The 22,635-nt window shown below is 40.5% G+C and overlaps 1 protein-coding gene across 1 annotated transcript; it reads left to right on the forward strand.

The window, feature by feature from the left end:
* The first annotated feature begins 773 nt into the window (after nucleotides 1-773).
* Nucleotides 774-22,352, forward strand: LOC311040408 (protein NLRC3-like). Its single transcript, XM_084050675.1, has 9 exons — nucleotides 774-890; nucleotides 12,177-12,234; nucleotides 12,633-12,752; nucleotides 12,857-12,934; nucleotides 14,275-16,051; nucleotides 16,146-16,316; nucleotides 16,838-16,990; nucleotides 17,656-17,702; nucleotides 21,169-22,352. The coding sequence occupies exons 2-9, from the start codon at nucleotides 12,189-12,191 to the stop codon at nucleotides 21,714-21,716; spliced, it is 2,940 nt and encodes a 979-aa protein (XP_083906801.1). The 5' UTR covers nucleotides 774-890; nucleotides 12,177-12,188; the 3' UTR covers nucleotides 21,717-22,352.
* Nucleotides 22,353-22,635: the final 283 nt, after the last annotated feature.

The following is a 22,635-nucleotide window of genomic DNA, read 5'->3' on the forward strand; positions in this document are numbered from 1 at the left end:
AGTCACAGTGATGGTTGCTATACTGTCTCTGGGTGTTACTTTGATCTAGATTAAAACATTATAGTTTGCCGATATTAGGGAGTAAAACATTCTGATATTTGATGTACCAACTACACTATACCGATATTAGGGAGCAAAACATTCTGATATTTGATATACCAACTACAGTATATAGATATTAGGGAGTAAAACATTCTGATATTTGATATAGCTGTGTGTGTGTGTGTGTGTGTGTGTGTGTGTGTGTGTGTGTGTGTTTGTGTGTGTGTGTGTGTGCTTGCGTGCGTGCGTGCGTGCGTGCGTGCGTGCGTGCGTGCGTGCGTGCGTGTTCATGTGTGTCCAGGGGCCTGTTGGTGTTACAGGGTTGTTTCAACATGTTTTTCCTCACCATGTTAAAATGCATCTGGCTGATACAACCTAAAGTACTGTATCTCATTAATGGACTTACAAAAGACATGTGAACTTTCTTTACCATTTTATTTAGTTTATTAGTGTTCTTTTTAGTTTTGTATCGCTTGTCAGGGGCGATAATTCTCTCTATGATTTTAGTTTGTTTTAAATAGTTTTGTAAACACAAAATACAGCTTCAGCTCCAGTATATATATTTTTGTAAAGCCAAATTTCATTGTTATTTCAGTTAATTAAAATGTTTTTCCAATTCTAGTTTTCGTTTGTTTTGTTAATTTTTAGTTAACTATAATAAACCTAAATTCTACAAGTACAATGCATATTCCACATCTTTTGAGTGACACACCCTGAACTTCTATTCACTCCACCAACAGTTACTACTACACCACGCCACCAACTGTCTATAAAGAGGCTCCATTTGGTCCACTTCAAACCCGCCAACCTGCACTGAGCCACGACAGCAGCAGTAGACACAACAGCAGGTAAGCCCTTGATGTCCTTGGAACAGAATATATGGTGGGAGGGAGAGTCGTGACATGCCTCAACCAGCTAAAGAATGTGTGTGTGTGTGTGTGTGTGTGTGTGTGTGTGTGTGTGTGTGTGTGTGTGTGTGTGTGTGTGTGTGTGTGTGTGTGTGTGTGTGTGTGTGTGTGTGTTAAAACTAGCATGTCACTCTGGTGTGCTGTGAGGATGTGCAGCTCAAGGCTATAAGGCACTGGACAACTCTCAGGGCGGCTTCACACTGGGTCTGTTTGCATTTGAACCGTTCCCGAGTACAAATGGCCTCTACCAGCAGGCCAGCATTCACATTGGCCAAGATCCTTGGGCACCAGAGTACACTTGCATATATACCCCCGATCCTATAGGTGGCGGCATGCACATAGTGGTTCGCCAGTGGACACAGACGTCATCAACTATGCGACAATGTTTGTGCTGGTCGCGCATAAATATAGGGTTGCGGTTGGGGGGAGAGAGTCAACGCACTGAGCGCAGTGGGTGCATCCACACATCTCCGTCAAGTTTCCGTACGGACGCCGGAAGTCCCATCCACTCCCATGTTAAGTTTAAAACCGGAAGTACCGTTCCGTTTTTTTTTTTAACATGGGAGTGGACGGGGCTACCGTCACGCAGCGTACCGTTGCACGCTAGCGTACGGACATGTGTGGATGTACCCAGTGAGTGCACAGAATTCAAGGCACAGACTGCTGTGTGCTGTGTTGTTGACGGACAGTATGGTTGCTTAAGACCAGGTTTTAGGAAAATGTGGACACGGCTCACAAAAGCGCCACATTTTTTCTACATGCTCTCCATCAACATACGTTTCATTTTGGACGGGGAGCCACGTCATCAAGATGGCAGAAGGCGGCCATTTTGGATTTCAAAGATGGCCACCATGTAATATCTCTAAGTGCCAATATCTCTGTTTCCAAGCCAAAATATATGTTTTTGGGGTCAAGGAATTCAATAAAGCTATGGGGAATATCACCAAGTGACTATTTCTGCCAATATTTGGACATTTAGTTAATTCTGGCAATATATCGCTTTGGATAAAAGCGTCTGCTAAATGACTAATGTATGGACAACATAGAACTCACTGCCTCTCTTCAGATGCCCAACATGCAAAACCAAGACCAAGCAGGCAGGGCAGATCTCAATGTGGAAGGATGATGTGGTGGCACTCTTCTCCTGATTATATATAGCCATGCAGGGGGGGACATGAGCACCTTCTTTAAGCATGAAAACCATCCATGCCCTCAGTTAATGGTCTGCATTAATTGCCTGGCCAGAGGGCAAGCTGGTCTTCATTACATCTGGCATCACAGTGGTCAGCACAGACACCAGCCACTCCATGCTGCCATGTAACCATGAAGAAGCCTTGATGCCCTGGAGCATGGCTGTTCTACCTGCTTGGTACTCATGTATGTATCCATACAGATGTTGTCGTTATCCTCATCACCAAATTTCATGCCTATCTACAGGCATCTGGGTCGCTTTTGGCACTGGCAAGACCTACACCCATCTTCATAAATACCATCTGCCATGCTCTGGCCAAAGATGACAGCACTTCCCATTTTCCACTTTTACACAGGCTGTGACACATAAGCAATCTGTGGGAAAGGGAAGAAGCCAGTATGATTGGCTTGGAATTCATACCCTGTCGTCACCCAGGCCTTAAACTGCATGGTAGCAAATCCATACACTTTTGTGACCAAAGATAACCAATACATTCAACTTCTTGAGCGCTCCACAGTCATAATTTATGATAAAAGGAGTGATTTGGAATTTGTCACTGAAGCACCGTGTAGCTCAGTCAGTAGAGCGCTTGCCTTTCGACCACAAGGTCATGGGTTCGATCCCGGGCGGCGGACACCATCAACTCACCATATAAGTAGCACAGCCTCGGTGCGGCAAGTCTTGCAGTAAGTACTGGGAGCTGATGGTAGGTGTGGCACTTTGACTCCACCTCAGCAATCCATCTCTGAGGGGTCTATGCACATTGTAACAGGGATAGACTCCCGCATCCTACTTACTTACCTAGAGAGTGCTTCAGTCAGAAGAACAAAATGATGGAAGTTTGGAATACATTCCACCAACTCAAGATTCACTGCTGCAGCATGTGATGTGAGTTGTCTACAAGTCTGGGATCTGGGCCTTGTCTGAACTGGCCCAGCAGCGACACCTAGTCCAGAAGGAGGGGATGGACATTGGATGTCGACAACCAGGTCTGGCTTCCTGTGTGGAGCATTCTACTGGCTTCCTGTGTGGCGCATTCTACCGATGGCGTCAAAAGCCTGCATTAAACTGGCCAAGTGGTTGTGGTGCAAGGTGCTCATGAAAGAAGGCACACTGGAATTGCACAGATCTTTGCAGTTGTCCATGTGACAGATAATTTTAATACCTTGTTATTCTAGAAAGTGAAGCTAATAATTCGCTTCATGCAGGTTATCCAGTTTTCAATGTGTCCTACCACTAACCAAGATGAAAATGATATAAATATGCATTGCTAGAATGAACATATTTATTTGATCTTGGTACAAGCAAAAATCAAATGGTATTCACAATAGCTTAAATGCATTCCTTGACACAAAATGTAATTTTGACACTAAGATTTACCTTCTAAGTGGTTTGGAAGCCGAGATATTGGCACTTGTAGTTATTACATGGTGGCCATCTTTGAAATCCAAGATGGCCGCATTTCGCCATCTTGATGATGTGGCTCCTACCAAAAACTTAAAGTTATGGTGATGGAGAACATGTGGAAAGAATGTGGTGCTTTTGGTCGCCGTGTCCACATCTGGACCTAAGCGACCAGAATAATTGCCAGAATTAACCAAATGCTCAAATATTGGCAGACATAGTCACTTGCTGATATTCTCAATAGCTTTATTAAATTCCTTGACCCCAAAAATATATATTTTGACACCTAGATTGACCTTCTAAGTGGCTTGGAAGCCGAGATATTGGCACTTATAGATATTACATGGTGGCCATCTTTGAAATCCAAGATGGCCGCCTTCTGCCATCTTGATGACGTGGCTCCCCGTCCAAAATGAAACTTATGGTGATGGAGAGCATGTAGAAAAAAATCACACCCTGTGTGAAGGAAGCGGTGCCTTTGGGGAGGGGCTTAAGTCATTTCAGTTCGTCCCTATTGGTGGTCTGAGTCCACTTACCAAATTTGTACTTGGTAGCATGCTGCAAACTGGAATAATGGCTGTTTAAAGCCCAGCCAATGGGCAGACAGAGGGGGCGGGGCTTAAGTAATTACAGTTCGTCCCTATTGGTGGTTTTAGTCCATGTGCAAAATTTGTACTCCGTAGCATGCTGCGAACTTGAGTTATGGCTGTTTAAAGGCCAGCCAATGGGAAGACAGAGGGGGCGGGGCTTCAGCAATTCATGCTCGTCCCTATTGGTGGTCTAAGTCCACATACCAAATTTGGACTTGGTGGCATGCTGCAAACTGGAGTTATAGCTGTTTAAAATCCCGTGCTCATCCCGTGCTCATACGGGCGGACGGACATAACATACGCTGGGGGTCCCTGGACAGAGGGGGCTGGGCTTCAGCAATTCATGCTCGTCCCTATTGGTGGTCTAAGTCCACATACTGAATTTGGACTTGGTGGCATGCTGGAAACTGGAGTTATAGCTGGTTAAAATCCCGTGCACATCCCGTGCTCGGACAAAACATACGCTGGGGGTCCCTGGACCCCTCTTTGATAACCAGTGGCACGTGTGGCCAATGAGAGGAGAGATGGCATCTCCAAGTCCGTGTGTGTGTGTGTGTGTGTGTGTGTGTGTATGCGCGTGTGTTTGTATGTGTTTCTTCTTTGCCGTGCTCATCTCGTGCTCATACGGACGCGGAGACAAAGTCAAGTGTAGAGCGGTTGGCACCGCTAAAAATGTAGCGCTTTTGTGAGCCGCTTTGGTGAAACACTTGTGTGCATTAGCGCAAGATGAGGATACAGGAAACATTCAGTCTAAATGTCCAGTTTGCTAACCTTCACAACTACTACTACTTTTGTATTTGAAACTTTAAATTTCTCTAAATATTATAAACTTTCACGACAGCTTAAGTACAAAAATATATAATTTATGAAGAGGCAACTATAGTAGCCTATACAGTGAAGTCGGACTGAATGACTGAAACCTTGTATTGTGAATTGTACTTCCATGTACTGTTTCTCATGTCTAAATAAAGTACATCAATCCAACATCTTTTCTTTTTTTACTCTCTTGGTGAGGGGATTAGTTTTTTATCAAATCTTATTAGTGTGAAATCACAAGAGGTTCTCTCGAAACACTACATATCTTTGCTGTTAGGAAGAAACCCTGTATCGCCATTTTGCAACTTTTAATGCTTTTTCATCATAAATGAATGCCCGCAGTGAAATTGGCTAAAATGATACTTAATTATAATTGTTCACATTGTCTTATTCATTGGCAAATCACCAACATGTATGATATGTACTTTTAGACCTAAATGAATTAGCTTTCATATAACAGTCATTATACCTGACAAACTGTTTTTTTGACCGGCAAAAGGGCACAACATATTTTCAGATGGGGGTCTGCGGATAAATGACATGAAAACAGTTTGTTAGTATTATTAGTTACTTTGTGGACTTTTTGGCTGCTTTCAGTACATGTGGGAGCATCTTGGAGGAATTCATCATCTTAACCATAGATGGGTTGAATGATAAGAATTCTCTCCTCTGGGGGGGGGGGGGGGGGAGTGGTGACATGCCTCAACCAGCTGCTAGAGAATGTGAGTCATCCATAACATTGAGGCAGGCAGTAATTACAACTGTTTGTGTGTGTGTGTGTGTGTGTGTGTGTGTGTGTGTGTGTGTGTGTGTGTGTGTGTGTGTGTGTGTGTGTGTGTGTGTGTGTGTGTGTGTGCGTGCGTGCGTGCGTGCGTGCGTGCGTGCGTGCGTGCGTGCGTGCGTGCGTGCGTGCGTGCGTGTGTGCGCGTGCGTGTGTACTCTCAGTGGCCACCACAGAGAATATTATCGGTTTACTGGCTTCACTGGCATGTACCTGACCCCCCCCCCCCCCCCACAAATACTGCACAAAATCCTGAATTTACACATGACATATGAATGTGTCTATTCCTTGTTCAAAGTGTGTGAGCTGTTGTAATTGCCTCAGCCAATACTTTGTTTTAAAGTGAGCTTTGCTTTTGAAAAGTGCAGTAATTTGCATTAGTCATGTAAAACAGTCATTTTACATTTCCTTTCCCTCTCACTGATGATTGTATGATTGTATTGTGTATTATTGGTGCTTCTGTGCTCCCTGCTGTTCCTGTCCATGTCATTAGTAAAGTCCAGAGTGGAAGTCACAGTGATGGTTGCTACTGTCTCTGGGTGTTACTTTGATCTAGTTTAAAACATTCTGATATTTGATATACCAACTACAGTATACCGATATTAGGAAGTAAAACATTCAGCTGTCTGTCTGTTTGTCTGCATGCGTACGTACGTACATACGTGCGTGCGTGCGTGCGTGCGTGCGTGCGTGCGTGACAGGGGCCTGTTGGTGTGACAGGGTTATTTCAACAACTTTCTCCTCTTTCCCCTGTTAAAATGCATTTGGTTGATACAACCTACAGTACTGTATCTCATTAATGGACTTAAAAAAAGACATGTGAACTTTCTTTACCATTTTATATAGTTTATTAGTTTTAGTGTTTTGTTTCGTTTTGTATCACTTGTCAGGGGCGATTCAGTGATTCAGAAAGCTCAGAACATTTTGGAAAATAGCCATAGAAACTCACAATGCGTCTTGATGTGACAAGTCAGCTTGTAGTGGGCTTGTATATCAGCTTTTTTTTTTTTTACAATATTTTGTAAGAACAATGTTGGATATTGACAAACACTAACAGTAATTGTCTCTATGATTTTAGTTTGTTTTAATTAGTTTTGTAAACACCTGATTTGATATTGTATATATGTCACATACTGTGGATAAAACAATGGCTTACCTAATAGGTTCATATATTAAATGTTGATTGATATATTTGATGATATTAGTGATATTGTTACTGTATTAAAGGGATATTTCACTTTAAAACAAAATTGATAATTTTATCGTCTACCAAAAACCTGGACAGTTTTGAAGTTGCTTGATTCAGTATTTAGATATTTGATATTCATTTAATCAGACACACCCTCCTCCTATACAAACCCATTGTAACTTCAAACTCCATTCTAACCATGTTAGATTCATCAGAAACACCCGTCCTTACCCGGGATAAAAAAAAGAAAAAAAAAAGAAACACCCGTCCTTGGATCTAGTGACTGACATTGTCCTTCTAATACGTGAGGAGACCGTGTTTTTTCAATTACTTTTTTCATTCATTTTTAATAATTATTTTAGAAAAAGATAAATATGAAATATAATACAATAAAATAAAATAATAAATGAAAAAATGAATAAAAAAACACGGGCCCCTCACGTATTAGGAGGGCAGGGTGAGTCACCAGAACCAAGGACGGCTGCCACCTCGGGGCGACTGACTCCCTCGCCACTCAACGGTCCTTCTGGTCGATCGACACGGTCACGACTTTTTTCTGTTCTGGCCCCACAGTGGTGGAATGGACTTCCCACTGATGTCAGGACAGCAGAGTCACTGCCCATCTTTCGCCGCAGGCTGAAAACCCACCTCTTCAGGAAACACTACCCTTCCTCTTTGCCTGGCCTACTTGTTGTTAACTAGTTGTAGGAACTATTGTTGTATTGTTGTATTGGATCTATTAGCTCGTGCTCATTTGATTTGGCTATTTTATCTCATGTGTTTATGAAAGTAGATAGCTGATATACGTATTGCACTTTTACCTTAGCGCTAGGTATACTCTTGGTTGCTTGTTTTTACAGGAAATGCACTTAAGACCTCTGGTGATTAGTAGTTTCGTTCCCTACCTATGTTGAATGCACTTATTGTAAGTCGCTTTGGATAAAAGCGTCTGCTAAATGACTGTAATGTAATGTAATGTAATGTTTTTGATGAATCTAACATGTTAAAAATGGAGTTTGAAGTTACAATGGGTTTTATAGGAAGGGCTCTGATAAAATGAATATCTAAATACTGAATAAGCAATTTAAAAACCGTCCGGGGGCCTCAAAAAAGCCTGAGACGATAAAATGAAGTGAAGTGAACTATCCCTTTAATGTGTCAGTAATGTGTTATCACATGCATTGCTGAGGTCCTACACCGGTGAGCCCCATCTGTGCAAATTGAGAAAAGTGGATGAATTACAAAGTACAGAGCAGAATACATGAATGTACACGGGTTGACTGGAAACAAATCAGAAAATCAACAAATCAGTTATATATAAAAATTATAAAGTAGTAAAAGACGAGCAGCTGATCAGTCAGTCAAATCAATATCCTTTTATTTTTTGTTTCCTAAATTTTGACATTAATTATAATAATTTTGAAAGATTTTCTAAAGATTTCCACAAAAAGTCACATTTTCGAAACAAATGAAAACAAATGTGTTTTATGTTATTCATGAATCAAATAAAACAATAATCAAAGAATATCCCTAAATCTGAAAACGAATGTTTAAGAAGTAGTGAAAATAGCAGATCTGCAAGCTCGCAACGTGGTGCGAAGCTACACCTTGTGAGCTTGTAGATCTGCTATTTTCACTAGTTTGGGGCCCGGGCAGACATCTGATTTCTCTGAACCACTGGTCTACAGCAGAGGTTCTCAAACCGTTTCATGTCAGGGACCCCCAAACTAATATCCATTTGGCCATGGACCCCCATCTGAACATATTTTGTGCCAGAGATCCCATACAAGATTTGTCTGGTTAGATTGTTTCAAACAGTTTTTGTTGTTGTTGAATACTTAAGGGGCATTTCTGATTTTGTAGTTTGTTTTCCACTTAAAAAATACTGCAGGGGAAAACATGGCATGCGTTAGAATGTAGGTGTGTCAATACTGACTATCATGCTTGCACAGAAGCAAAGGAAGCCAAAGTTCTGCTTGTGGTGAGGCAGACTGTAGGGAAACAATACTGAGGCACTCCGTCTTCATGTGAAAACATGTAGTAATGTATTCTACAGATGAGCAAGGCAACAGCTGACCGACACGTTTCAACACTTGGGTCTTCAACTGGGTTTAACAATTAGGTGATTAGTCACTCTTAAGTAAAGGCTGTGGGTGACAAGCAAGTGATTCTGATCAACATCACACATTAGAGAATGCCTTCATCCACGGGTGACTGCATCGTATGCAGATCAATTAATACATAATGCATAATGCACATCTTAAGTGACAAAACCAACACCAATAAAAAATAACCAATCATCACAATATCAGAGAATCAGCTATAAGAACGGCAACAAGTCAACTTCATCATTTAGGCCTGGAAATGTAGCTTGTAGAGTGACAATCCAGAAAGTGTCATTTTCAAGCAGTTTTTTTATGTATCACCACATCTAATGTCATTAGAGATGACTTCTAAGACTAATGACATTAACCTCTAATGGTATAGAACCACCTCGGTGCTATATAAAAAAAAAACTGCTCCAAAAGGAGACTTTCTGGATTGTCACTCTACAAGCTACTACATGCAGGCCTAAACGATGAAGTTGACTTTTTGCCGTTCTTATATTTGATTTCTGAATGATATTGTGATGATTGGGCATTTTGTCTCCCCAGTTAACCGTTTGTATTGGTGTGGTTTTGTCACTTATGGTGTGCATTATGCATTATGTATTTATTGATCAGCAGTCAGCTGTGGATGCTAAGGCATCCTCTAATGTGTAATGTTGGTCAGAATCACTTGATTGCCACCCACACCCTTTCCTTAAGAGTGACTAATCACCCTGATAGTTGGACCCTGTTGAAGACCCAAGTGTTGAAACATGTCGGTCAGCTGTTGCCTTGCTCATCTGTAAAATAAATTACTAAATGTTTTCGCCTTAAGACGTAGTGCCTCAGTATTATTTCCCTATAGTCTGCCTCACCACAAGCAGAACTCTGGGTTCCTTTGCTTCTATGTCTGTACCTGTTCCACTGAAGAACACCTGTTTTGAGCCACTGTGATTGAACCCATAGGCAGCGCTTCCTTTCTTTAGTTTTTATCATGCTTACATTGGCATGCCCGTGGCTCTGCATGTGTTACACAATAGTGTGAACAATAAATTAAGCCAAAGGCTTCGGTTCTAAACAGTGACCATATATGGGGAAACACCACACAAAACCACACAGTGAGGCAAAATGTCCAAAGTCAATGTTCTTTTATTCAACCTAAAAACTGATAAAAGTAGAGCGGTGGAATGGGGCAGGGGCGTAGGAGGGGAATGCACAAATCCAATGTTCAATGGGGATAGGGGTCTTTCAGAGCAGTCCAGTGTTAAGAGCCATTACAAACTGTAAGATGCGGAGTCATTAAATGCCATGGGTTCCAATGTCCATCCAATCAAAGCAGAATAAAGCATCTGGTGCATCTACTTCCCTTTCTGTGTGTGTGTGTGTGTGTGTGTGTGTGTGGGGGGGGTCCAGTTGGTTTCTGTGTGAGTCCAGGTCCTTCCTCCTCTGTCCTTATAGATCTGTGCCTTTCCGTGGTCACTGGTCAGGGCAGAACTGCCTCACTACCCAACAGTGGCCCTTAAATAGGGAGAGCCTTCCTAATTAGTTCATGCCCTGCACCTGCTCCACTCAATTATCCAATGGGAGTTCTCCATGCTGAACAGCTGACACTGCTACCATAGACTGGCTTCAAAGTACTGCAACTCGAATGAAATAATAAAGAAAAGCAAACATGCACACAAAATCAAAAGGAATAGGAATTGAAAAGCCAGCCAGCAGTCAGCATGACATATGGACACACCTATGAAAATCTAACACACTCATTTGTTTAGGGCAGATTTGTTGCTTACAGTCATCTAATCTGTCATTTAATCTGCTGTAGTTTCTAACCTGAACTGGAAAATAAACTACAAAATCAGCCTAGGATGTAATGCCTCTTTAAGTATATTTAAAAACATATTGAATACTTTGAATGCAACTTTCACTTGTAGTGGAGCAGATTGTGGAGTAATATTGGACCAGGAGTACCTATAGGTTGACTAGTAGAGTTCAGTACTTTGTCCACCACTAGTCCTGGGCAGTATGAGTGACCAATGATTAGCAAGGATCATCAGAATGCAAGATGCTTGTGTGATAATGCAGTCTACTGATCATTTAATGTGTGGCACTGAATGTGACCTGTTATGAACCTTTGGTTGACTGATTGATTGATTGATTGATTGAATCCGTTACAGCACAGTACAGCAGTACAGTCAAAGAAACTCTGCTATAAGGATGACAGAAAAAGTTCCAATGGATTATAGAACCATGTGTGCCTCCAGTATGTCATCACCAAAATAAAGTCCAGCGTTTTGGTGACAGTTGGTAAAGAACTGTCATTCATGCAAATTAAATGTAATAATTTGAGTAGGAAATAAATAATAAAACATACAGTGATTCGTATTTGGATAAATGGCTCAATTTAACCCAGAGTAGTTTGTTAATTATGCCCCACAGTCAAATTGGCTAAAATAATACTTAATTATAATTGTTTTGGTAAAATTATTCACATTGTCTTGTTCATTGGCAAATCACCAACATGTATGAAATGTATTTTTTAGACCTAAATGAATTAGCTTTCATATTACAGTAATTATACCTGACAAACTGTTTTTTTGACCGGCAAAAGGGCACAAAAGATTTTCAGATGGGGGTCTGGGGATAAATGCATCTTAATTTGGGAGTCCTTGACATGTAAACAGTTTGTTAGTAGTATTAGTTACTTTGTGGACTTTCTGGCTGCTTTCAGTACACGTGGGAGCATCTTGGAGGAATTCATCATCTTAACCATAGATGGGTTGAATGATATGAATTCACTCTGTGTGTGTGTGTGTGTGTGTGTGTGTGTGTGTGTGTGTGTGTGTGTGTGTGTGTGTGTGTGTGTGCGTGCGCGTGCGTGCGTGCGTGCGTGCGTGCGTGCGTGTGTGTAAATAAATACAATCAAATAAATACAAACTATTAGCATAAAGACTCATACAGTCTGTTTTAGAAACCATACAGTATTGAACTGTATGAGTCTTTATGCTATTAGTTTGTATTTATTTGATAGACTGACTGATCAGCTGGTTTATGTGGTTTGGATGCATGCTTTCATTACTTCAATGATGTTACATATCGGTATACAAATTATGAAATTACAAATACACTATTGTTTAAATTAAGTTTTCTTTCCATTCGTCCACTGGAAGGTCCAGAATAAAATGGAGCCGGACCAGCCCTCTGAAAAGTCAATTGAGCGTTGTCCAGGTAAAGATTACAATTTGGGGAAAAAACAAACTATGTAGAGAATAATATTATGATTTAAAGCAGCTCCAATTCTAAATTCTCATTTCCAGTATAACTTTTGAGGCACTGAATGAAAAAGATTGTGATTATTTTCAGGAATAGTCAATGGTTCCATTTTAAAACACTGTATAGTTAAAACAAAACAAAAAAACTGGAATAATATCAATTTGTCTATTCCTTGTTCAAAGTCTGTAATGTGTTATAATTAAGTCAGTCTATAAGTTTTTTTAAAGCTTGCTATACTTTTAAAAAGTGTACATTTGTATTAGTTATGTAAAACTAATGATGTAATTCATATTCTCTGATTCATAAACATGTTCATTGAGAGTTGAATTAACACTGATGATTGTATTGTGCAGGTTCTTCTGTGACCAACTCAAATCAAGCTGAGAGTGGAAGCATAGTAATGGCTCCTACCATCTCTGGGTACATTGGTGGTTCGATTACTATCAATGTCAGTGGCAGTGCCACAGGCCAAGGTACCTACAATCTTCATTACAAGATAGATGTCAGACAATGAGTCCCATTACACGAATGTGTCCACTCACAGAGCCCATTTCATTATCCTCTTCTCCTTATGCAGGACGTGTACTTCCATCAGAAGACTCAGCTAACAATCAAGCTGCCGTCCCACCTGCTGAACTGCAGTGTGAAGCCGATGGTGAATGAAAGAACTATGAAAGAACATGGGCAGAACTGTTTTACTAATGATCATTTACATTTAACAAAATGCTATAGTAAATTGATTGATTGGTTTAACTGCCAACAATCTAGAGAGCAGTAAGAAAGTATTCAAAACTTCAGTAGAGCAGTAAGAAAGTTTTTATAAAAAAAGTCTTTATGAAAAACTATTCACAACTTTAACATGGAGAGCAGTGAAAAAAAGCTTTAGTCACAGCTTTGCGATAATAGACAGCAGGCCTCCAAACTGGGGTGCTCCTTCCATTCCGACATCTCGCCACTCCGACTAGTGGCTTCTGCGTGCGGCTAGGGTTAGGGTTAGGTATAGGGTTCGTTAACGTCGGAAAGGCGACATGTCGGAAAGGCGAAATGCACCCCTCCAAACTGGTTTGAGAAATAGGTGGTAACATCTTACCAAAAATATAATCAATTTATCTGTCCCACTACCTGCAATGTTTGATTGTTATATTGTATGTACAAATAATTAGCCATTTCTTGTCAGTGTAGTTTTTTCAATACAACAATTCATTCGCCCAATTTTTACTTCAGGGTAAATGATATGTGAGCCTATAGAGCAGGGGTGGGCAACTTTGATGATGGAGAGGGTATATTTATATACACTATAGTTCAACGCTCACTCCAGAGGGCCACATTGCATATACTGTCGGGCAGACACCTCTTATCTCCGTATTTTAACTTTTTTCTTAAATTAATGCCGTACTTCGCCATTCTATGTCAGGCAAAAGTAGCACAAATATCCGATCTGCAAGCTCAAAACGTGTCACAGTGCGACGGATTTTGAGATTGTAGATTTGCTATGTTTTCCATTTTTTAAATTGGAATCCTGAAAGGTATTTTTTCAATTTAATTTCAAAATCCATTTAGTTAACTATGAACTTAAATACAAATACATTGTACATACAAAAGACAATAGAATTTGTATACTAGTCATTAAGCTACTAGACTGAAGTAATTAAAGCGGGTCAACCGTGCATGGTGTGTCTCTCTAATGTTAAGAGATACACCATGCACAGTGCGCATGCAGAATAAGTACGTATTTTATCACAGGAATCAGCCAATCAGAATCAAGGATTGGGACTGTCGGTTTTAGAACTGTTTAAATATGTGAATATTTCATCTGATCTCAAATGGAAGATTGCTACATAATCCTACCACTGTTAAATGGCAACAACAACAGACAAACAATCGCCCTTTTAACTTCAGAATGATCAAGTCCTCTCTTTTGAGGTCCACATTTACCTTAAGATGCACACACTGATGCTGTCTGTTTTTGTTTATTTTCTTTTTTTTGTCATTTAGAAACTCAACAACTCAAGTCTAATCTTCAGCAGGAGTTGAAGTGTTTGGAAGAGTGGAATGAAATCGGTCAAACTCAAAACAAACCTCTTAATCAGATCTTCACAGAGGTCTATATCACAAAGGAAGAGAGTGGCGAGGTCAGTAATGAACATGAGGCCAGTCAGATTGAAACAGCGTTTAGGAAACCATTCACACCAGAAACACCAATCAAACTTGAAGACATCTTTAAGCCTTTACCTGGAGAAGATGCCATTAGAACAGTGATGACGAAGGGAGTGGCTGGCACTGGTAAAACAGTCTCAACTCAGAAGTACACTCTGGACTGGGCAGAATATAAAACCAACCAGAATATCCACTTCGTGTTTCCATTCACTTTCCGAAGGTTGAATTTTGTGAAGGATGAGAAGTACAGTTTTATGGAACTTCTTCACTACCTTTTCGGTGAAATCAACACAGCAAGAATCTTGAACAAAGAGACCCAAACTGTGTTAATATTTGATGGCTTAGATGAATTTAGGCTTCCTTTACTCTTCCGGAAGAATGCCATCTGGACAAATGTCACGAAGCCGACCTCAGTGGACGTGCTACTGACAAACCTCATCAAAGGAAAACTGCTTCCCTCTGCCCGCATCTGGATAACCACACGACCTGCAGCAGCCACTCTGATCCCTAAAGAGTATGTTGACAGGGTGACAGAGCTGAGAGGGTTCACTGACCCACAGAAGGAGGAGTACTTCAAAAAGAGATTTATTGATGATGAGTTCAAGGCCATAACAATATCCACACACATCAAAAAATCACAAAGCCTCCACATCATGTGTTACCTTCCAGTCTTCTGTTGGATCGCTGCTACAGTTCTAGAGAATCTCTTGACAATAGAGAAGAATGGTGCACTGCCGGAGACCCTGACTGCGATGTACATCCACTTCATAGTGGTTCAGTTCAATCATCAGAATGCCAGGATGGACGGAGATCAGAGACATTTGGACTTGAATCCAAAAAATATTAAGGCTATTCTGGCTCTGGGAAAACTGGCTTTTGAACAGCTGAAGAAAGGCAACCTCATCTTCTATGAATCAGACCTGAAAGAGTGTGGCATCGATATCAGAGAGGCCTCAGAGTACTCCGGAGTGTTCACACAGATGTTCAAAAAGGAGTGTGGGTTGCACAACGTCAAAGTGTTCAGCTTTGTTCATCTGAGTGTTCAGGAGTTTCTCGCTGCTCTTTATGTCTTTCTCTCATTCAATAATGATGGTCTCGACCTAATGTCAAAAAAGAAAGAAAAGTTGTTTTTGCGTCTCTTTAGACACAAATCAAAGAAGAACCTTTACCAGAGGGCTGTAGATGAGGCCTTAAAGAGTCCAAATGGACACCTAGACTTGTTCCTTCGTTTCCTGCTGGGCCTCTCAGTGGAAACCAATCAAACTCTCTTAAACGTTCTGTTCAAACAGCCAGATAATAGTTCACAGACCAACCATGAAACAGTCAAGTACATCAAGAAGAAGATCAGGCAGAATCTCTCTCAAGAGAAAGCAATCGGTCTGCTCCACTGTCTGAATGAGCTGAATGATCATTCTCTAAAGGAGGAGATCCAAAAATACATGACCTCTGGAAGTATCTCCACATACAAACTTTCTCCTGCTCAGTGGTCAGCTCTGGTCTTCATATTGCTGTCATCAGGAAAGGAGCTGGATGTGTTTGACCTGAAGAAATACTCTGCTTCAGAAGAGGCTCTCCTAAGACTGCTGCCAGTGGTCAAAGCTTCCAAAAGAGTTATGTAGGTGAACTAACACATGGATATATATTATATCATCTTTCTTTTATAGGAAAGAACATAGAAACATCTAATTTTAGCTCTATTCCTTCTTTAGGCTGAGTGGCTGCAACCTCTCCGAGAGATGCTGTGAGGAGTTATCATCAGTTCTCACCTCCAACTCTAATGTTAGAGAATTGGACTTAACTAATAATGATCTGCAGGATTTAGGAATAATAAAGCTTTGTGTTGGACTGGGGAGTCCAAACTGTAGACTGGAAACCCTCAGGTCAGTATTCCTTAACCTTTTATATAAATGAGATACATCCATAATTCCATAACAGGCCCATTTTAATTACTTCCTGTCAAACGCACAATAACTTATGAATAAATATTGCTTTCATTCACCTGTTTGATTCCCATAGCTGCATGTTCCTCCAAACACATCTGATTTTAATTACAGGGCTACTCCTTTTTGAATCTCATCGAAGATGATATCAGACTGTTTATTACTACTTTTAAACTTAAATATTACTCTTTAAAAAAGTATCTGAAAACATTTTGGCTAGAAATAAGTAATGTAGTGACATGAACATGTTTTGTTTCGGTTTGTTTAGAAAGGGGCGTGTCTGATCAATATAGATATTAAATCAAGCAACTTAAAAACAAAATGGACCCCTAGCTCTCTCTCTGTGTGTGTGTGTGTGTGTGTGTGTGTGTGTGTGTGTGTGTGTGTGTGTGTGTGTGTGTGTGTGTGTGTGTGTGTGTGTGTGTGTGTGTGTGTGTGTGTGTGTGTGCGCGTGCGTATAGGTTGTCAGGCTGTATAGTCTCAGAGAAAGGCTGTTCTTATCTGGTCACAGCTCTGAGATCCAACCCCCATCTAAAAGTGTTGGACATAAGCTACAATCACCCAGGAAAATCAGAAGACATGCTGCGCTCTGCTGGACAACTGCAGACCCTCAGGTAGGGAGAGACTTGCTGCCAGTCAGTGCAAACGTTCTTATTTGTTTAAGAGCAGTGAAATCATACTGTGATGCTTTATAGGGCCTGGCAAAAAAAAACCAATAGGGGGCGTCAACATGTGTCGCTTTGGCCCATGTTGGGGGTCAGAGAATACATAATAATAACGCTATTCTTACAGATTGAGGTGGATCACAGGGTTTGTGACGGAGGTTGTAAACAGTGACTCTTCCCTGCTATTACATACTTTATTGAATTACAATGGTGCATACAGTACTTGCTCAGTTTAAGTCTCATAACAGACGACATATCTTGAAATGTCAACATTGTTCTTTTTTTTCAGGGAAAATTATATTTTCCCAGTATATTCGCAAAAATGACTTGGTAGCTTGCCGTAAATTTAATTGCCATAATATGTTGAGCGCAAAGTAATTTCTATCCATCCAGTTCACTATGTAGTCGGCAAAGAAGTAAAAGTTTTGTCTTTATGTACTCTCTGACCCCCATGGCTGCAGCTAATACGGTACGCGCCATGCCCCCTTGCTGATGACACGTTGCCACACATTATAGTAGTATTTAATGTTTAATGGCATAAATGTATTATCTATCATTGTTTCTATTATCAAATAGAATATACAGGCATGACTTTGTCTCTCCTTCACCCCCAGTGTTGACCATGGTGGAGAGTGCAGGCTGAAGCCCGGTGTGAGGAAGTGTAAGTGTTCATTCTGTTTCAATCATGAAATCAAAGCAGCACACATCCTGCTATGTAGAACAGCTCATATAAACAACAGCATGTGACTTTCACTTAACATAACTGTAATGTGTTTATATTAACACAAACATGCATTATATTTCCTGGGGTTTATGACGTAACACAATAACAGAATAAAAAAAGTACCTATTGTACTTCTCAAAGCTTTCAGCACTTCCTACCTGTATGTAAACCCTCTGGCCTGTAAGAGCACACTAAACAGGAGTGATTTAATTAAATAGAGCCTCTTTCTAATTAAACAAATGTTGATGTGGGCTTAAATAAGGAACATTAACTGTTAGGAAGACATTTATTTAAGAGTCTCAACCACTTAAGGCCTACGACGAATAGCCAAAATAGCCAATTTACAAGCTCGTAACGTGTTGCATCATGACACGTTGCGAGCTCTATATTGGCTACTTTCACTGTCTTTTGACTTTTTGAAATACAGTTTATCAGTACAACCACTGGTTTGTTTACATCTAGGAGATACAATACTCTAAAATAGACATATTCTAAACGCCTTATAAGCAATAAAATACTGAGGAAATGACTTAATTGCAATTAAGGAACATCTATCCTACTATAATCCTACTATAATTCTAGTAACCTCTGTAGTGGTGAGTAGGTGCGTAGGTGAGTACGTGAAGATACCCGGTTCTCCTCACTGGCTGGACCAATTGTTCTGATTTTGCACACAGCCATTGACCATTACCATCTGAACACAACTGTGAAGCCCGTTTTTCAATTTCATCAAATCTCAGCTTCTTATTAGCGTTTTTGTGTCAAACACTGTCGCCATGGTTACGGGGCTGCCCAGCTATGGGACGAACTGCCTCCCGGGTTGCCAGATCATGTGCGCATATCCCCCCACGGCTGCGCTGCGCCGACCGGGTATGGTCTAGTTGATTTGAAACAAACAGCCTCATCCTGAGTTCCCCATTAAGACACAGAAAATATCTGGGGATTTTATTTTGACTCTGTCCATCAATAGCTTCCTGTTGGGACACTGATAGCTGAGTGGTAAAAGCATGTACCTGATTCCTGACAGTGAGTCTGGGGTTCAATTCCTAAGCCTGGTGACGGCCTCACTGCATGTCACTATGCAGAAAAGTCCCCAGAAACAAAGAAAAACTATAATAAGTATTCAAGAGTCTATGCTTTTAAAAATATTTAAGTATTCAAAAGTATCAAGTAGATTTTCTTAAAAAATTAGACCAACAAAATATTTTCCAGGAAAAACAATGAATAATAGTGAAAACAGTCGATCTACAAGCTCATGCGTGAGCTTGAAGAACTGCCCTATTTGAAATAGGGCATAACCACTTAAACCCTCTATTATTAGTTAAACAGACCTGAGTTACAACTGTACTTGGATCGCTTTATTTTCCCCGCTGATCTACAAGTCGTGAGCTCGTAGATCTGCTATTTTTTGGCAAATGTTCATGTTTAAAATGTGGTGGAGTGAAAATAATAAGTATTCAGACATACAAATACTCAAGTAAAGTTGAGATAATCAAGTAAATGTACTTCATTACTGTCCACCACTGAAAGTCAGTGAGTATAAAGGAAGCATAAGGGTCCATTTAAGTACAAATAAGGGTCCATTTGGTTCCATTTGTACACATCAGATAAGCTGATGATAAGGTGTGAAACGTTGCTCCTGTTCTCCATGAATCTTTAGTTTTAATAACAAGTGAAGAAGACTGTGCAGGAGTCCTTTCTTCTACACTCTGAAATGAACAGTGAGGATTTTACTGTGTATGGTGCTGTGTAGCCACTTGACACCAATTTACACTTTGATTTATATTATCATTATTGCATATCTTCCATACACAGCCATATGAACATTGTGTTTGTGTAGATCGGTGATTTTCGACGAGCGATACTGTCGTGTGCCGAAGTTATACTTCGACACACAACGGTATCGCGCGTCGAAAATCGCAGATCTACAAAAGCACAACAAGTCACCTCCGCAACGCTTGTGGGCTTGTACATCGACGATACCGTCTTGCGTCGAAGCATAACTCAGCTTATTGAGGCATGAAAAGCACCACAACTGACTGAGTTCTCAACCGATTTACATGCGGTTTGGTTTGTACACAGGTAATCTCTCGAGAACAGATCCATAGCTGCTTTTGGATCTGTCGGCAGCCGTGTTGACCATAGACATATAAAGGTAGACGCCTCCTTCGGCTCTGAGGCTTGCGTATCTCGGCCGTGCTTTCGCTTCAGCAGGGCAAGCTGGAAACTTCCGTGTGCGTCACAAAAGGGGGCGTTCGGTAGGCCGCTCCAATGAACTGCAGAGGCCAATGAGGTATCTAGGTTTCTATATCTATGGTGTAGACAACCCATGCACATTGACGCGGCGTGGGCGTGCCTTCAGATCAGGAAGCAGGCCACGCTTTACCCAAAATAGTACTCACATTCTGAGTAAAAGTACAAAAGTATTGGCATCAAAATGTACTTAAAGTACCAAGAGTAAAAGTACTAAAATGTTTGAAAATAGCAGATCTAGAAGCTCACATCGTGTCGCGATGCGATGTGATGTGAGCTTGTAGATCTGCTATTTTCAAATAGCCTAGGTATACAATAGCGCTAAAGTGGTTAATGTTTAATAATTTATATCTGAAAAGTAACTAGTAACTAGTTTTCAAATAATTGTAGTGGCGTAAAAGTACAATATTTGCCTCTGAGATGTAGTGGAGTAGAAGTAAAAGTATTGGAAATTGGAAATACTCAAGTATAGTACACAATAGAGCGTCGCAGTTCCCGCCCACTTCCAGTTGCCGGAAGTAAATACTCAATGCATTTTTCCTATTGACTTTTCCGAAAATATTTATATAAATTAATTTAAGCCTAGAATCAAGTTATCCAGGATCCTGGTGAATCATGACCATAAAACGTTTGATTCTGTGAAAAAACAAAGGGTATTTATTAAACATAGTATATCATATCATTAAATATAAAATTTAAAAAATCACAGAAAAAAAGGTTTCATGGTCATGATTCACCAGAATCCTGGATGGCTTGATACTAGGCTTAAATTCATTGATATAAATATTTTTGGAAAAGTCAATGGGAAAAATGCATTGAGTATTTACTTCCGGCACCCGGATTCTGCGCAACTGCGATGCTCTATACACATACCTCAAAATTGTACTTACGTACAGTACTTAAGTAAATATACTTAGTTACTTTCCACCACTGGTGGAATTATACATTAGATGAACATTACACTGAAAATGACAGATCTACAAGCTCACAATGCATCACACCCCGAAGCGTTGTGAGCTTGTAGATCTGCCATTTTTGATACTTTTTGAAACAGTGCTCATAGTGGTAATGCTTAGTTAATGGTTTACATTATTTTGAAGTTCTATATGATTGTAAACTGGTGTTGTGTTGTGCGTTGTTCTCTCATCAGATGTGTGTGAACTCACACTTTCAAACACAGCAAACAGAGCACTCACTCTGTCTGAGAACAACAAGAAAGTGACACGTGTGGGGGAGACGGAACCATTTCCTAAGGCTCAAGACAGATTTGACTCCTGGGAACATATTCTGTGTAGAGAGAGTCTGACTGACCGCTGTTACTGGGAGGTAGAGTGGAGAAGATGTGTTGATATATCAGTGACATACAGAGGACAGGGTGCTGAATGTAGGTTAGGAGGCAATGACAAATCCTGGAGTCTGAGATGTGATGTTAATTTTGACAATAACAACGTTTACTCTGTCCTTCAGAATGGGGAGGAGCTCTCTCTCCATCGCTCTGACTCTGTCCTCCGTCTCCGTCGCTCCAACAGAGTAGCAGTGTATGTAGACTATCAAGCTGGCACTCTGTCTTTCTACAAAGTGTTATCTAACAACACACTGACACACCTATACACCTTCCAGACCACTTTCACTGAACCACTCTGGGCTGGGTTCTGCTGCTGGAGGTCTGGTTCCTCAGTGTCTCTGTGTCAGATCTAAGAGGTACTTTTTGAGTTTTTTTTCATGACTTAAGGATGGAGGATGCTGCTACCAAGGTGTCAGTGGTGTAAAGTAACTAATTACATTTAGTCAAGTACTGTACTTAAGTCCAATTTTGAGCTATTTTTACTTTACTGGAGCATTTAATTTTTGTAATACTTTTACTTCTACTCTATATATACATTTCGGCCATTTGAAAATAGCAGATCTACAAGCTCACAATGTGTCGTGATGCGACGCATTGTGAGCGTGTAGATCTGCTATTTTCAAAGGATTTTTATACATGTTACACATTTGAAAAATTGTGAAATGTGACATTCTGCATAATGAGTACTTTCTACTTTTGTTACTTTAAGTACATTTTGATACCAATACTTTTGTACTTTTACTCAAGTAAAATTTGAATTTCAGACTTTTACTTGTGACACAGTATTTCTCTCTCTCTCTCTCGCTCTCTCTCTCTCTCTCTCTCTCTCTCTCTCTCTCTCTCTCTCTATCTCGATTTATTGTGCTTATCAAAGCCATGTCTTTGGTCAAATGGTATGTAATGACGTATGAATTCATTGTATGGGACATTGAGATGGGTTGTTCAATGGTGTGCTTATTAACACTTATGTTATGGTAACCTGTGTATCATGTGTGACATGCTTTCTAATAAACACATGTACTGTAAGAAAGTCACCTTGTTTTGCTTCAATCTTTAAGTGAATATAATAATACAAGAAACAAAATTCATAAGAAATTTTAAGTGTGCTTGCAGCTGGCTAGAGACCCAAAACAGTGTCACTACAGGGGTAGAGGAGAGGAGAGGAGAGGAGGGAGGACAGGGACAGGGACAGGGACAGGGGGAGGAGAGGAGAGGAGAGGAGAGGAGGGAGGAGAAGAGAGAGAAGAGGAGAGGCCCTCTGCCTTCAATACT

The sequence above is a fragment of the Gymnoscopelus microlampas genome (genome assembly GCF_963454915.1).
Source record: "Gymnoscopelus microlampas genome assembly, chromosome: 24".
NCBI classification, from domain to species: domain Eukaryota; kingdom Metazoa; phylum Chordata; class Actinopteri; order Myctophiformes; family Myctophidae; genus Gymnoscopelus; species Gymnoscopelus microlampas.

Bases quoted from the DNA above. Each gene is read 5' to 3' on its own strand.
- LOC311040408 (XM_084050675.1), top strand. From the start codon at position 12,189: ATGGAGCCGGACCAGCCCTCTGAAAAGTCAATTGAGCGTTGTCCAG. The intron at 16,052-16,145 runs GTAGGTGAACTA...TTCCTTCTTTAG, and splicing joins AAAGCTTCCAAAAGAGTTAT to GCTGAGTGGCTGCAACCTCT. The intron at 16,317-16,837 runs GTCAGTATTCCT...GCGTGCGTATAG, and splicing joins TGTAGACTGGAAACCCTCAG to GTTGTCAGGCTGTATAGTCT.